Below are 17,974 nucleotides of genomic sequence, written 5' to 3' on the forward strand. Positions count from 1 at the left end.
ATGGGCCAGTTTACCTTTCAACATAGTGTCTTCATTTACATTCGTGAAAACACATAATAAGGGTTTTAAAGCTCTAGAAAGAAAGAAATTTACATTTCTCTGACATGTTTGTCTTCGTAAGACATAAAGAAATTCAAAAAAGTAAAAGATTATATAATGTACAGAAAGTGACTGCCTATGTTGCAACCACTATTGAAATAACGACCACTATTGAAATAATTATATCAATAGTGGTTGGGAGTGCATATCAATAACCAATATAGTTCATAACCACTATTGAAATACGACCACTATTGAAATAATTATATCAATAGTGGTTGAGGATGCATATCAATAGCAAACATAGTAGGTAACCACTATTGAAATACGACCACTATTGAAATAATTATATCAATAGTGGTTGAGGATGCATATCAATAGCAAACATAGTTCGTAACCACTATTGAAATACGACCACTATTGAAATAATTATATCAATAGTGGTTGAGGGTGCATATCAATAGCAAACATAGTACGTAGTCATTACTGAAATACGACCACTATTGAAACAATTATATCAATAGTGGTTGAGAGTGCATTTCAATAATAAACATAGCTAGTAACCACAATTGAAATACGACCACTATTAATATAATCATTTCAATAGTGGGTGAAAATGCATTTCAATATAAGAACCATAGGTTTCAGCAACTATTCAAATAATGTTCACTTTTGAAATACAAAAATCTATCTGCCATTGTCGATTGATTGTTGTTTTACGTCATTCGGCCATTTTCGACTCATATAGAGACGTCACCATATACCGTTGAAGGACTTCAAAGTTTGACCTTTACCCGGAACTCAGGGCCATTCAGCAGTGAGGGATCTTTACCGTGCCGATGCCTGTCGTGACGAGGAACCTTGCAACTATCAAAATAATTATTTTAATCACTTTAAATCATTATTTCAATAACTATCTAAATCTTCATCTAACAACTGATGATGAAATCAAAAATATGGATGCCTGGGTTGGTGTATCTTTTAGTCTGATTTTATTAAAAATGGTAAATTAATAATGCATAGTACACCTGGTCAATAGGGCATATATGCGACTTTAAAGACTATAAATTGAGATACAATATAATAAATAATATAATAAATTTCTAGAGTTAAAGAAATTATCCTTATTTAGCTATACATTTTTATTTTTTAATCTAAATCAAAACATTTTTTACTCCCAATCCCATTTTAGTGAAATCTTGGTAAAAAAAAATCAAAATTACGCGGTAAAACTCTTCTATCAATAAGACAATAGTTGATGAAACTATTGTTCTTATATTGAAATACATTTTCACCAACCATTGATATAATTGTTTCAATAGTGGTCGTATTTCAATAGTGGTTATGAACTATGTCTGCTATTGATATGCATATTCAACCACTATTGATATAATTATTTCAATATTGGTCGTATTTCAATAGTGGTTATGAACTATGTTTGCTATTTATATGCACCCTCAACCACTATTGATATAATTATTTCAATAGTGTTCGTATTTCAATAGTGGTTACGAACTATGTTTGCTATTGATATGCACCCTCAACCACTATTGATATAATTATTTCAATAGTGGTCGTATTTCAATAATGGTTACGAACTATGTTTGCTATTGATATGCACCCTCAACCACTATTGATATAATTATTTCAATAGTGGTCGTATTTCAATAGTGGTTACGGACTATGTTTGCTATTGATATGCACCCTCTAGCACTATTGATATAATTATTTCAATAGTGGTCGTTATTTCAATAGTGGTTGCAACATGCCTACATTATACTTTGAAAAATTTTAATGTTTTACTTTTTTAGTTCCTTTTAACTATGCTTATACAGATGTAACAGTAATACTTTAATTATTTTTTTTTATTAATTGTACACTTTTTTATTCACAAAATATCAACATTTTTATACTGTAGTGTTAGATTTTAATTGTGTGAATGATTTTTATTTTTAAATATATATATATTATAATTATTCAATTAAATTCATTATAAATATTTAATAAAAGAAAACATCTTCAAAACCCAAGTTTGTTCAATATGATATGGAATTATCATACTTATATTAAAGAGGTTTAGCAAACCAGAAACATGTGCATTACGTCATCACTTTTGCTAATGATGACTATCTACACGTATCTTATTACGCAAATTACGTGTACATTGCCAAGTACACGTAATTTAAAACTTATAGCTTATAATTTTTTCACTGATGTATATTTTTCAAAAAGTGTGCGTTTTTCTGAAACCTGAATATTTAATGTAAATACTGATATAAAAACTGAACGTCAGTAATTGAAAAAATGTTAATTTACAGGGAGTTAAAATTACAACATCTAGATTTTCGAAAAAGACTGTGACCGATTAAAAATATAAGAAATCTGTACAATCTTTTTCTCATAAGTACATGCATATATTTATGTAGAACGGTGATATACGTATTAAAAGTATTGCTTTTGCGGATGATTTTTAAATGTAAACCACTTTTACATTTAAAAACTTACAAGTACAAGTACAGGTTATACTTTGCTAAACAAGACAAAATTGTTAACGTGTACGTGTAATTCTAACTTGTAGTTTACACATACATGTACACGTACAAGTGAGCATGCTAAACCTTTCTATTGATGAATATTAGCACACGTTGGCAGTTCAAATGCACGAGTTTGCGAGTGCATTTGAGCACTTTCATGTAACGAGTGTCAATACTCACCAATATAAGTTCAACGCCTTTACTATATACATGTAGCTAAAACATTTCCACATAACTTTAAATAATTATTCCAACTAAAAAATAGCTCAAATTAATGATTTTTTAGTATCGGTAGCCGGGTACTCAAATTAACATCTGTCCTGTAAGTGCTAATATTGCAACACAAACCTGCCGAGCGATATTATTTGCATATTTCGGTTTTAATGGGTTTGACCAGAAAAACAAAACAATAAAATTATTGTGTGTTAGCATATGATACCTAAGCATTAAGTTCAATAAAAACAAAGGTTTTTCTTAAAAAGTGGTTTTAAGTCAGACTGTATGAACCTATGTATTCATTTTATTTATATCACATAATAACAATTTTAATGTAAATAAAATATTAACTTTATACGAGGGTCATTCAAAAAATACGTAGACAATGCTTCTCATCGTCATGTTATTATTTCAAGATGATAGATCGATACATTTTCGTAAACATAAACATTTATTTTGTCGAAGTGTGAAGTTTCATTCCATTTGATTAAATAGAACTCATGCTAGCCAACATTTAAAGCAGCATGTTTTGTTACCACGGAGCACGGTTAACCAATATTGTAACGTCAACAACAACACAGAGAGTTTGTCAAAAGTATACTAATTTTTTTTTAATTTCAAACACAGTCTTGAAGTGTCTTCTCCATTCAAAACACACATATCCACAACACTTAACACCTAGTTTGCAAACAATTGTACACATACAGCTTGAATAAGAATGTTGTTTTTTTCAAATTCTTTAAATCACTATGCAACTCTATTAATTCTGCAACATTGAAGCGCACATCACGTTCAGTGACGTTCCTAAAATCTTTTAACAATATTTTTAACTTTAACCTGTTTCTTTACAGACCATCCATCGTCCGATTCAAACTCGCTACCACTCAAAAATTGTATTTTTAATTTAATACAAATACACAGATCATTTTTCATACAGATCCTGGATTAAAAGGATTTTTAAGCTTGTAGAAGAAGTTTCCTGAATGTAAAGTCTAATTTTATTGCTACTTGCTGCTCCGATCCGTGACATCCTCCAACGTCATGGTTTTTTGCCTTTTTCAATCAAGTCCTTATGTATTTAGAAACTAATATCTTTTAAACGGAGCGAGATATTACATAACCTGATTTCATTTTAATTAATAGAACAATACTTTATTTAAACATGTAAATTTTATTTCGTTTCAGTTTTATTTATTAGAGGTATAGCTGTAAATACTATAAAGTGAAAATTAGAAAAATACTCAATTTTGGCCGTGACCCCATTTTTGATGTTCTAAATCCATGGTAATTTTGATAAATATTAAGATACATTCCATTTTTTTTTATTTGAATCTGTTGTTAAAATATTTGTACTAAATTTGGATATAAAATGACGTTAAATGAAAAAGTCAGGGAAAAAGTCTACGAACTTTTTGAATGACCCTCGTATATATATATATATATATATATATATATATATATATATATATATATATATATATATATATATATATATATATATCAAAAGTCCATGAATAAATATATGTATATTTATATATTCATATATATTTATTATATGATTGAATAATTTCCATCTCTCTGATTGCCTGAGATCCAGAGATCCAGGTATGTTAGAAAAATATTACGTTGTATTGACCTGCACGTAACGTTCCAGGTCAATACAAGGATTTATTTCCTCAACATTGATCTAAAAATAGATTGGGGAATTCCAAATTGATACAAATTGTTTTAAAAAGCTATTTAAACGACACTGATTTGTATTTTCATGTGAACAAAACATAAGCAAATATATATTTTAGGTAAGGGTGGTAATTAAGAGGGTATGCAGGGACACCCCCCCCCCCCCTCCAACACTTACTGAACATTATTTTTTTTTACTTTTTGGCAGTCAGTTTTCCCTGATAATACTTCTTCCTTTCAAAATCTTTCCTATAGAAAGACTGACATTATATATTTCTTTTATGTCTTCTAAAATTGATTTTAAAAAAATTTCAAATTGATACGCCTGGTAAGGTTTATGAACGTTTTAATTCTGCTACTCTCTTGTATTTGGCTAGCACTTAATAAAATGCAAACAAGTAATGAGCTGTATCATTTAATCAATTATCAGTAAATCATATAATAAAACAATTATTGCTGGTTTTTGAGGTCAATACAATGATTTAGCCATCTTCGAAGTACAATATTCACCTCGCCCTTCGTTGAAAAAAGCAGTGTCCTTAGCTCCTTTTATGTTTTGAATTTATTATATTATACAGTGTATATATATATTTTGGAAACTACATAATGGCTATGGATATATGTTGTCACGTATTTTTGTTCAGTGTGTGCCGAGTATAGATCAAAATTTGCAGCTTGTCCATCGAGAAAAGGTGGCGTCTCAATATGCGTAAAAATTCCCGAGAGAGAAGTTAAACAACAAGATCCTCTTTACATTTTGCATATATGACGTCATAAGTACAGAAGTCTTAGTTATAAAATAGTATTGAACGGTGCAAAAAGCAGTGTCCTTAGCTCATTGTATGTTTTGAATTTATTATTATATATTAATATTATTCAATAAACCCAATAACATACAAATTGTTTTGGGTTATATCCATGTGGTTAAAATTTTCTTTTAAAATTTATACTCTCAGTAAGGTTTTTGAGGAAAAAATAATTCACATGATTATTACATTACAATTGGTATGAAGAAGGTCCATTTAAAACAAAACATTGCCTGAGGATCATGCTATTTCATGTACATTGTAAAAAAAATCAGTTTTACATGTAATATCTCATAATAAATTTCTGTGTAGAAAAATAAATAACTAGATATGAATTGAAAAATACTTTTATCTTATGATTGCTTATGATGAAGACGACTAACTATATTCATCAAATATTGTACGAGGTCTTGAATCTATTGAGTGACTGCGAGACAACAATTGTAGACTTTTGCGTGAAATTTAAAGTGATAATATGAAATAGTGTGCAAAACTTATTAAATAGAGTGCAAAACTAACCTTTATTTATTGGGTTGGTGAGAAAAAAAGGTCAAATATTATAAAACGATTAACCCTATCTTATCGTTGAGGGGTTTTTTCTCTAATTAGGTGGATGTTTGAATGTCGGACAAAAATGTGAAGAACTGGTGTTAGAATTTTGAGAACCGTGATAATGCGTATACATGTATATTGCAATAACAACAACAAAACACCCCAGATAATGTAAAATCACTTATTTTCGTGGGGTCAATTTTTTTGTGGTTTGAGAAAAAAAACTCTTGTTTCATGGGGGATTTGAATTCATTGATGAAGATTTGTTGAGTATTTATGTATAAAACAGATTACATTACGTGGTGGGAATGAATTCGTGGTTCTCTTCATACCTTAAAAACAACAAAAATGAACTTCTAAGAAAATTTGCGATATCTTAGTATGAACAAACTTCAAATTACATAATATTTAAAACTATTGTGTTTATCGGGCGATTTTTAAAAATGTATGCGTACAATTGTCATACGCACTCATTGCACTTCTTCATAAATTGAAGATTTATTGACAGCGCCTGGTTGTTGAACAGGTTCAACTAATATCTTTTCATAGAAAGTAAAAAAAGCAAAGGGAACCCCAACAACAAAAAGTAATGCTCCACAAATAATCAATATCATTTGCAAGATTGACACATTGCTTTCCTTTATAGATCTGACGTTGAGTGAACGCCTGACTGTAGTAATGGCTGATGAAGGATAAGTAGAAATTTTCTTGTTTTTTATTGTTGACCATCTTGAAACAATATCGGTTCCTGCAAAAGAGATACATACTTTCATAAGATACATTATATATAATATATAAAATGTCAAACAAAATGAACTTATTTTTATTTACAGATATGTAAATAACACTAATTCAGTTTTATTGAATTTACTAGGTGAATTTTGTTATTCTACAAATTAATAACATATTTATTATCCTGATTACTTGCCTTGTTTTAAACAACCGAATGCAAAATGACAACTTTCGTTATCACATTTGCAATTTTCTGAGCATTTCATCCCATAATATGGAAATTCACACGTCTCTTCACAGTTGATGCCAAAATACCCCGCAATACAATCTTAGAAATAAAAGTGACATGGAGAATAAAAAGTTATCATATTTGAAATTTATTGACAACTCTGGACATTCCAAATCGAGGGCGTAAGGCATGAAAGTTGTTATATTTGCTTTATTTAGTGTTCCCTTGAATTACAAGCTTATATCATAATAACTAGCTTTTTCATGTCCGATGCTTTACGGGTACAACTCTTTTGCAAGGCGGATAAAACTTATTGTCGAAGACAATGTATACAATGAAGAAAATGAATTAATCAATTGCTGTAGCATCATTTGAATATATATATTAAAGTAGATCAAATGTGTATGCATTTCTTGTGCTGCTGTCTTTGACGTCAATAGGAGGGGTGGATTGAAATTGTCAAATTGTCACGGAAGACCTCGTATTATTACAATGTATGCAACAACATTCTATACACATAAATTTACTGTTTATTAGAATTAAATACAAATATAAGTACCACATACTTCTGATGCTAATGCTTGTCGCATAGTCTTTTTTCCTAATGAAGATAAGGCCGCCTTTTGATTTGAAGACCTTTTTTCACTTGGGTCGGACAGTATCAAGGGCAAGCACTCTCCTATTCAGACTCTCCGAATGTTTACAAAAATTTATATTTATAGACAGGATTCATAATGGACAGTTTTGAGTTTTGAGTGACATATGACATATGATTTACAAGTGGATTTAATGATTGTGATTTTGAATAAACAATAATTAAGTCACACAAAGTGCAGTCCATCTGGTCATATCATTCATGGCTCATTAAGATAATTAAACATAATTAATAATTATTAAACATTTCAAATTAGAATAACTCTGACAGATTGAAGCAAGTATGACGACTCATTAAATTAATAACAGATATATGTAGAAATTTTAATTGAGAATACGTGTATATCAAAATCATTTGTCAAAATATCCGATGTTGCATTTCATCTGTGATATAAGAATCACCGTCTAGTTAGTATGATTTGACAGGGACAACAACAATAGTCAGTAACGTTGGCTAATTTATGCAATACATGATTCGTCTATCATTTTTATTTTAAATGAGCATTCTAAAGATTGTAAACAGTCTGTTCAATCAAGTAAGATGTCATTTTGGTCCCGAATTTCCGTAAGGCGTTCCTTTCTATTTGAAGTTTTTTTTATGATATAGACCCGTACTCCCCACATATAATAAACGGTTGCAGAGTGTCTGCTTATTGATGTAATTGATTTAAAACATTTCGCTTAGCGAAATAAGTAATAAACGTCCTACCTGTACATTTTTGCAAACTACGATTCCAGGTTGTTCCAGAACAGCACCCGTCCTCCCTGCTCAAATATATTTTTTGAAGAAAAGATTCTTTTAAAATACTAGTATGTATTACAACATTTATTTCTATGTATTTTCCTTAAAAAAATTTCAATCTAAACATTTTATTGACATTCACTTTGAAGTGAATATTGCAAAACACATAACATTTAATTTGATTTAGTTTTTTAATAAGTTAATTATTCATTATACATGTACGCAAATACAATAAAAGTCCAACTCATACCTTTCATCCACGCAAGGTCCCCTCTGAGAGAGAGAAAAGGAGCTGAGACAGAAAACGAGCACGGTAAGGAGAAAATTCATCATATATCTGATATTAAAATGCTTTATTAAAGAACACATTATTTTATTCCTTTAAGAAGGAAGGATGTCAAACAAATAATTTCTTCCTTATTTTACCAATCAGAGAGTATGCATTCGTATATAAAATATTCAATATAGAACGTAATTATTTTTATCAGCAAATTTAAAAATATCCTGATTTAAAAACATCAAATATACTGTATCAAATGTACTGTATACTGTAAACCAACTTTTATTCGCGGAATTTTTTCGCGATTTACAGGGAATTACCGGTTATAAGTTTGCAACGATAATTTTTCGAAATCGGGCTTATTTTGTATCTGTTGTTAACAGGCACATAGACTTTGAGGACCAGTTCGAAGCGAGAAATATTCGTGCTGATGAGGCTCTCGCGAACCTCGCGAAAATTTCTCCTATGCGAATCAAAGTTAGTTTACAGTAATATATACTGTGGTTAAATAACTCGCTGTGTTTATTATTGCTACATTCACAGCTTTAATAAATTTGTGAATTCAAAAAACAGTGAATTATGCTTTTTTTCGAAAACCTAAATGTTTCCTTTAGAAATAAAAGAAAATACTTAAATATACTTACAGACATTTAACGCTGATTAATATCGTTCTAGCTGTGATAAGTTTTTCAGTATCAAGTTCTCTCAATACCCTTTTTCACTTTTCCGTTGTATAAATTTCCTGTAACATAGAGTGTGTTTGTGTGTGTGTGTGTGGGGGGGGGAGGGGGGCAACCAACCTTTTAATTAAAATTCCCATAGTAAGAATGCGTTTGGAAAAAAGTGTGGGGTCCTCTTGCTTTGTACCTACAAAACGACTATTTAAAATATCCTCGAAAATGGCAAATCACCAATAAAGACTACGCCCCGAAGGAATAAATAACGATTTCCTCACCCTCTGGGTATGTTGAAGAAGCATTTAATTCATTTTCTTGTTAAATTTAATTTTTTATAAATTATCAAAGCTGATTTTTTTAATACAATTATACAAAATAAAGATTTCTGCATTGAAAAGACAAAACTTTAGGTAGGCACATGCACAAGCCTGCATATCTATGTTTTTTTTCACATTCATAGGCGTAGTCACAAACTTATAAGTGGGGGGTGGGGGTGGGGGCTCAAGTCCAGAAATTCTTTGACAAGCAAAAAAAAAAAACTGAAAGTTTCCCTAACTCGAAAATCCGATTTCGCGCGCGCGTGTGTGTGTGTGTGGGGGGGGGGACATACTATCCCCCCCCCAGATCTGGAAGTGGGGGGGGGGTAGTGCCCCCGCTGCTCCCCCTGTGACTACGCCTATGGCATGCATACAGATATGGAACCCTTCAAGTTAAGATGAAGAAAATCGGTGTGTAAAAATATCTGAAAGAATAGTTAAACTTTATTTGACTGTGTAATATTTTTTCTGCAAGTAATGTTTATTACTGCCCTTGAAAACTTTATTTAATCTTATTCCAAACTCAAAAAAGGTATAAAATAATTCAATTCGTTTAATTATGATTGAAAAAAAATATTTTAAACATCTTTATGGTTACGCGACCAATAAGACTTTTTATTGGCTATATTTCTTTTACATGCTTGGTTGGTAAAGATTTAGCTGGGCATCTACGGCGAACGTATCAAATAAAATAATAAAAAAAAAATTTGTTTTGAAATGATTTTCAATGAGAACATCTCTCTTTTAAGTAACTTCCTTCATATACACTACATCACATTTAGTTGTGTTTTCGGTTTTCACTTTCAGAAAATAGATCAATATATAATATATTGAATCATTTCTAATCACTTGGAACCATACGTGTGTTTACGTCTGGAGTATGAAATAAAAGTGGGTCAGGAAATAAGCTTACATTGAATTTTAAGATGCAATGAATAACTTTATAGATTTTAATCTTTAGAAGAGAAACAACTGCTCTTTATATGTTTTCACACATTTTCATAAACACTTGTTCAGTATACTATTTTTAACGTTACAAAACAGCATTGAGGACGGAAATATTTGATTGGCCCATCAAACATGAAAATAGACCCTTTTTAATACCCTTGAACGGAAAATGCAAAGTTGAGGGGAGTAACACACATCCTTTAAATAAATTATCAACTAAAATATCGGTCAATAATCACAAGTAACAATAATATAAAAAAAAATGTATAATGAACTTGAAGATGGTTGCATGGAAATTATGTAGTAAGGACAAAAAGAAAATACTAGTTTTTTGATGAATTTGATTTTCATTTTTTTTTGTTTCATTTGCTTTAGAAAAAATCAAATATTGTTAAATTGATAATGATGTATTTTTCTATTGATACATGTATTTATTTATTTGTTCTGAAATATTTCAATTTAAAGGCGCCCTCAGAAATAAAAAGAAAACAGAACAAACCAAAACACCAAAACCAATTCAACACTATTAAAAGAAATTATCCTTTTTTGCCAACATACAAATCATACTTAGTACACATGACTCGAATCCAGCGGCAACGGTATTAATGGACATTTTCGGTTGGGTGAACTTCTACTGAACTATCGATCATGGACAAAGAGTATGGAAACCATAAATAGCAATCATGAAATGAAAAAAAATAAAACAAACTCGTTATATTGAAATGACGTTTAATTTTTATAACATTTAGTTTACAGCACCTTAAGATTAAAAGTAGTTCTGAATTGGATGAGTAACTAGGCTTATCCGTCATCATGTGTTCTACAATATTTAATTCAAATCGTCGAGTAATATTGTAAACTCTGTTTGAATAGCAAACGTAAACTAATATACTACATTATTCAATTTATTAACTGAATTTGTCACTGAATATATTTTTTTTTATCACTGTCCTCGCGATTGCTTGAACATTTACGAAATAGTAACTACGGGATCTAAAGTATGGGGCTCATTATCCACATTAAAACGTTGCGTAGTTTATTTTGATAACTTTTGAATCATACATTGTAATTGTAATATACATACAATAAATATTCAAACTTCAATTTTTTTTTATTCATGTACTTCTTTTTTACAAAAATTATCCCGCAATTATTTCTACAACACTTAGAAGAATAGATCTGGAATGACGCCAAACACTGTTCATAGTATTATTTACTTTTAACTTTGCAATAGATCTCTCTACAACAGATCGATGTATGGTATCACAGTCATAATCATTACCTACATGTACTTTTGGACACTTTGAAATCACAAGACTTTACAAAAATCAACAGCATAAAAACTTACGACTTTTCAACTTTATACACAACAATTCCCCACGACAAATTAAAATCCAGGCTTTTTGATATCATTGACAGCTGCTTCTTCAACAAAAATGGAACTCGTAAGTTTACTTACCTCGTCATCGGCCATTTGAAAAATTATTTTGTTAAAACAGATTCTGATTGCACACATAAGTACTCTGAAGTTGACATCAAGAAGATGCTTGAGTTTCTGATTGACAATATCTATGTGGTTTTTGGAGACCAGGTATTCCAACAATCTATTGGAATTCCCATGGGTACAAAAACCGTTATTAGCAGACTTAATTTTATATTCATATGAAGCAGAATTTATGCAAAATCTTTTGCGTGAAAAGAAGAAAACACTTGCTGTGGCCTTCAACTCGACATTTAGATATATCGACAACGTATTGTCAATTAATAATGATAATTTCCCTTCCTACGTCGACACGATATATCCTGGTGAGCTTGAGATAAAAGATACCAGAGTCCGACACTTCTGCTTCATACTTGGATATTTTACTTGAAAAAGACACAAATGGTAATCTAACAACCCAGCTATATGATAAACGTCATGACTTTAACTTTTCTATCGTCAACTTTCCTTACTTATGCAGCAATATACCTTCATCGCCTGCATACGGAGTATTTATATCTCAGTTGATTTGATACGCAAGAGCATGCTCTACGTATGAACAATTTCTTAAACGGAGTAAATTATTGACAAGCAAGTTGATGAAACAAGAATATCAGGAGTCTCGTTTAAAGTCATCATTTCGTAAATTCTATGGTCGATACAATGACCTTGTCAGCAAATACAATTTATCATTGAATGAAATGCTGACTGACGTTTTTCATACCAATAGTTAGTCCATTATTTGTACACTGAATTGACCACGGATTTTTTCCGTTATTTCCTGATTATGACAACGAGCACACGGCGTTTGTGACCGGTCGGCAGGGGATGCTCACTCCTCCATGGCACCTGATCCCACCTCTGATGTTTTGGAGGTCCGTGTTTGCTCTGCTCTTATTGTGTATATTTGTTTCATGGACGTTGAGATTGAATACTGTTCGTTATTTCCATATCCTTCATGTATTAATATTTTTGTCTATGTCGCTTACAAACACACCGTTCTGATATATTGACTTTGAATTTTATGATCGATTTAACACATAGTTTTGTAAAAATTTCCCTAATATATATGTGCAGTTATAGTTTCAATAAGAAAAAAAATAATGTTGAAAAACGAATTTAACTGCAAATCTTCGTGTCGCTTCATTTATTTACAATAACAAGATGGAAATCTCGGCCGTAAAAGAGTCCCAAATTAATCAGTTTGCGATAAATTGAAAAAAAAGTTTTTCATCCTATATAAAATGAAATCAAACCACTTCTTGCACAGAAATGTATGGATCTTCTTTCATGCGAAATCATTGTATGTCTATAAAAATTGAATAATTTCCGTCCCCATTTTTCCCCCAAATCACGTGAACAGAATGCAGATTTCAAAAAGAACTGAAACTTACCTAAAAGTGACATCGAAACCTTCCATCTTTGATTTTAGTAGCGAGTCAGCTATTGTAGACGATTACATTTTTGAAATAACAAAATGAATTACAGAAAACCTGTTGTCTCTCTTTAAAAGTTAACTTCCGTAACGATATTTCAGAAAAGATTTTGCATTAATGGAATACACTTTTTTTATTATTTTAGGAGCAAAACTTCATCCTTTTGTTTAATATCCTAACAAAAGCTTTGATTTTTCCTATCGCCGAGATTTTAACTTTTATTGCTTTATAAATCGTATTTTAGCTTTCAATACTGAACATTAGACACAAAAATGGTCAAATTCAGCGTTATTCAAAAATCAATAAGACTGAATTAAGCATTTATCTTAGTAGCCTTACATTAAAATCAGTGTAATATTAAAATCGATGTAAAAAAAATTAACGATGTCAGATTTGTGGACACTACTTTTTTTTCAAGTTCACTGTTATGTCCTTTAGAGAATTATGATGCTCATTTTGTTTTTTCATGTTTTATATCTTAAATTGGTCCATTTATTGTAGAATGACTGATTAAAGGTCCCTTTCTTTGACTCAGTAAGGGCAAATCATGCTGAATATAACACTTTTATAATAAAAATAGGCACCAATGCTGAGAAAGGCGCTAGGTGTAAGTTCCGGGAAGGACTGATTGAAAAAGGGTTATATTGTGTGACAAATTCAGTTATTAAATTGAAAGGCATAGTATATTCTTTTGCTATTCAATCAGAATTTACAATAGTACTCAAGGCACAAAGATCTGAATTGAAATATTGTAGAACACTGAGGAAGGAAAAACCTAGTTACTAGTTCAATTCAGAACTTCTTTAAATCTAAAGGTGATATAATCTAAATGTTTAAAACTAACGAGTTTGTATTATTTTTTTCATTGTATAATTCCTATTTGTGGTTTCCATACTCTTTGTCCATAATCGGTAGTGCAGTAGAAGTTCACCCAACCGAAAATGTCCAATTCAAGATACCCTATTCATATAATAATTAAGGTCTTCCGTCTTCACAGAAGACCTTCTGTCCACGATTAAACTCAAAAACGGTAAAAGATATCAACATGAAACTTACAGGGATTATAGATCGTGATATATACTATCCAGGACGCTACCTTTCGTTCGTCGTCAGTACCTCCTGTCTTAAGGAGAAACGAATTAAAGCCATATATGGCGTATGTACACTGAAAATTATTAGACTAAAATTATAAGAACTTATTATTTGTATGATTACTTTATATAAAGATAGAACTTTTCCGTAAATTACAAAGTCTAATTTAGTTGCGTTATAAAGATATCACAATTCAATTTGGATTCTCGGAATTTTCTCCGGCTCGGAAGAAAATACAAAAGATTTAAATAACACATAATACAGAAGATAAAATTGTATGATTAGGTGACACGAAGTGTTCTCCGTGTTCAGAATTGTATGAAAAGCTTTAATTTAAATGTATTAACTATACTGAGAGGAAAAAGAAACGCAGGGTAGCATAATTGTCGATAAAAATTTGACCACATGACCGAAAATTACGACAATTGGTCAGATTGGAAATTTAGTTACTGTGCATCAAATTCAGTATTCAGAACTACTCAAGAGTAAAATTTATGCCGTCACGTAGGAGAAACGCTAAAAAGCCCAAAACACGTGCAATTTGAACAACGTGTTTGTTCACAAATCTTGTTGCATTATTTGATGCATATGAGGTATGCAAATCATTTTTCAATATTAAGAGACATTGTGATATTATTGCATTCTTGACCCAGTTTACGGAAGTGCAATGGGGTCTTGTTTTTGAATTGCCTAATTAATGAAAAAAGCAACAACGGTATACTAAGCAGTCTCTTGTAAATTTTCCCCAATAAAACTTGTTAGCCGTTGTCAGAGAGGGTCTGGAGTGGATTTCAATCAACCGTGACGCTGACGTTAACGCGAAACAGAGCCATGTTACGAGCGGGTTATCCATCCTGTCATCTCTTAAATCGCCACCTTACTACCACAAAAACAGCCATATATAGTGTACACGATTATAATCATTACATTCATACGAACTTTAAAAGAAAACAATTCCGCAATTTTTTTTTTGAGCCGGTCAACTTACTGTTGTATTCCTCTCACTGGTGCATGCGCGCGTCGTTTGACTTATTTTTTTGCGTGGTTACCCATGCTAAATATAGCCAGAGTTTAAAAGATAAACACTCTGATGAAATTCCATGCAAAGGAGAAGTAAGACTCTGACAGATGCACGAGATGGATATTGAAGATAATGAGAGTTTTCGATTTTCCCTTTTTGGGGGGTATCGTTAATTGAGCTTCAATAACTCATGAATAACTACACAAAATCATTTGAGAATTTGGTTTTATCTTTTTGAAAGATGATTTTAAAAGTCAGATAGGAAAACTAAAAAGTTTTTTTTTAAGAAAAACAAATTTAATTCACCTCAAAAGTTTACCCTGCATTTCTTTTTCCCTTCAGTATATATTTCTTTGCTTAATTTTGTATTTTTCAAAAATATATTTTTTGATCAGTTACGCCATAAATGGCTTTAAAAAATTGCATTTTCTTACTTTTTCTCACATCCACAGCTACTAGTGACATAAGAAAAAACAAATATAACCCCTCGCTTAATAAGTTGTAGGTAGTAGGCCTATTTGTAACCTCAAGTATTTGTTGAGATTGTATTTCCATTTTTGTTCTTTTGTACTATCATTTGTATTTATCTAGAGCAGACGCGTATTTGAAAAAAGGGGGCGGTGTCTGTTTGTGTTTTAACAATGGATTGATGAATTAAATTTTTGTCCATGCTTTCTTTCTAGACATTATAATGATTAAACCTTCACATTTTATAGTTTTCAAAAGTTTTTCTTTTGCCCCCCCCCCCCACTCCACAAAGTGAAAAAATGTGTTTTTTTCATCGTCAATTAAATAATCTATATGATTGCTTCAATTTTTAAAGTGATGCAGAATTGAAAAGTACTTATTATCCTGTAGATGCTACGTGACAATTTTGTACAGAGCGATTCACTGCATTGAGATGACAATACATATGCTAATATTTCATAGTGTGTAATATCTATTAGATTAAGTATACATTCCATTTCACCATTGATTTGTCTAAATTAAAAATAATAAATACAATGCCGTTCAATTATGTACTGTTCAATCACGAAATTTGCTTATACGTACACGTGTACTTATGTATGTTGATGTCAAACAGAACGTGTGCGTAAATGTTACACGTACACGTTGTTACGTTACTTGTAACAAAACCTCTCTATTCTTTATAGCTTGAAGGTTTCTGCGTTGGGAATAAAAGAGAAAAAAAATGCATTCACGTTGATTCAATCCTCCTTTAATCAAAATTTTGAATCTCTTTTCAGTTTGATTTTTTAAGTTTTTTTCCTGAATCGGACGGAAGACCCCTCGTTGCTCGCAACGAGATCGCATCTAGTTTGAATTATTATTATTTAACTGCACATTCCTACATTACAGTACACAGGCTGGGTTTGTACAGCTTAGGTGGTACCTAAATTACATTTGATAGGACGTACATATTAGACATAAAATGCCTTAAAAATAACTTCTCACAAACAAACAAAAAAAAAGAAAGAAAGAAAAAGAAAGCGGGGACCACAATTCATCAATATTGTATGATTTTTTCTTTAATACAATGCTTATTATTTTTTTTGCTGTTAAATTTTAAGTCATAAGGTTTAATTTAGAACCTCCGCCCATGCTGCAGCCGATATTTCGTTTGTAGTTTTTTTTTCGTTAAACCTAAAGCTATTGTTACGCATCTGAGAAAAGAGTTTAATCGTCAAAAAAATAAAATGGGGGGGGGGGTAATATACTAAATTACTGTGGCTTCAATGTCAAATCATGTACCCTCCCCTTTTAGAGGATAGGCTGATGCCACTCATAAAATACTGAACTAGCCAAAACCTGGTAAGCACTGTGGTCCATGGATTTCTTGCTTGATGTCTTATTTATTCATTTATTTTTTAAAGGTTATCGATGCCAATTTTTTTTTTCTCTTACGTCATAATGATTGAACAAACAAAGAAGGATTCATCATCGATGTTTGCCCTCATTCTACCACTAGGAGAAAATAATTTAGACATACTTAAATAATCTACATTACATAAGAGGGCTTACATATAAATTGTCCAATCATGGTTGTGTGGTTGTTAGGATTTTTTTTCCTAAATATCCTTTGGAAAAAAATTGAAAGTTAATTGAGGCCCAACCCAACTTGCAAGGGTCATGATTTGAAAAAAAGCATATATTCACACAAAGATTGTCTACATACGAGTTTAATTTTTCAAAAGTTTTAAAAATTTCCCCCAAATTTTTCTTTGTAACAAATTATCGGTTCTTATGGCTCCGTCCTATCCCGGTTTTGGGGTGGAGGGGTGGGGTGGGGTGGGGTTTATGATTTGAACGAACTTCTTTCTACACTACCTTAGGATGCTTAATTCAATTTATGAAAAATCATGTCTTGGCTCCTCTTGAGAAGACCTTTAAAGATTCTTCCTTTATATTCCTATTTAAAAATCTGATCGACCCTTGTGGTCCCGCCTTAACCGGGGGGGGGGGGGGGGGGGGTTGATTTAAACAAACATATTTTCACTACCTGAGGGTTATCTTATGTAGTTTATCTTTTCTGGCACAG

At 31.2% G+C, this 17,974-nt stretch overlaps 2 protein-coding genes and 1 long non-coding RNA gene across 3 annotated transcripts in view; 1 reads left to right on the forward strand and 2 right to left on the reverse strand.

Moving 5' to 3' along the window:
* Positions 1-28: 28 nt before the first annotated feature.
* On the reverse strand, positions 29-4,198 carry LOC134273506 (uncharacterized). Its single transcript, XR_009993412.1, has 2 exons — positions 1,805-4,198; positions 29-171 (listed from the first exon to the last, which is right to left on the reverse strand). It is a non-coding gene; the product is annotated as an uncharacterized LOC134273506 (long non-coding RNA).
* Positions 4,199-4,540: 342 nt separating this feature from the next.
* LOC134273508 (uncharacterized) lies at positions 4,541-8,665 on the reverse strand. The gene is made up of 4 exons (XM_062755708.1): positions 8,435-8,665; positions 8,152-8,207; positions 6,756-6,887; positions 4,541-6,575 (listed from the first exon to the last, which is right to left on the reverse strand). Exons 1-4 carry the CDS (start codon positions 8,551-8,553, stop codon positions 6,298-6,300), a joined length of 585 nt encoding a protein of 194 aa, XP_062611692.1. The 5' UTR covers positions 8,554-8,665; the 3' UTR covers positions 4,541-6,297.
* LOC134273507 (uncharacterized) overlaps positions 6,894-17,974 on the forward strand; it is a 48,907-nt gene continuing 37,826 nt past the window's right edge. The window contains exons 1-2 of the transcript XR_009993414.1: positions 6,894-8,252; positions 8,451-8,497. The gene's annotated coding sequence lies outside the window, so the exon portion shown is untranslated. The remainder of the gene's footprint in view (positions 8,253-8,450; positions 8,498-17,974) is intronic.

Source organism: Saccostrea cucullata, unplaced genomic scaffold, assembly GCF_032062105.1.
Source record: "Saccostrea cucullata isolate Sc308-1 unplaced genomic scaffold, CSIRO_AGI_Scuc_v1 ctg1311, whole genome shotgun sequence".
Lineage (NCBI taxonomy): Eukaryota > Metazoa > Mollusca > Bivalvia > Ostreida > Ostreidae > Saccostrea > Saccostrea cuccullata.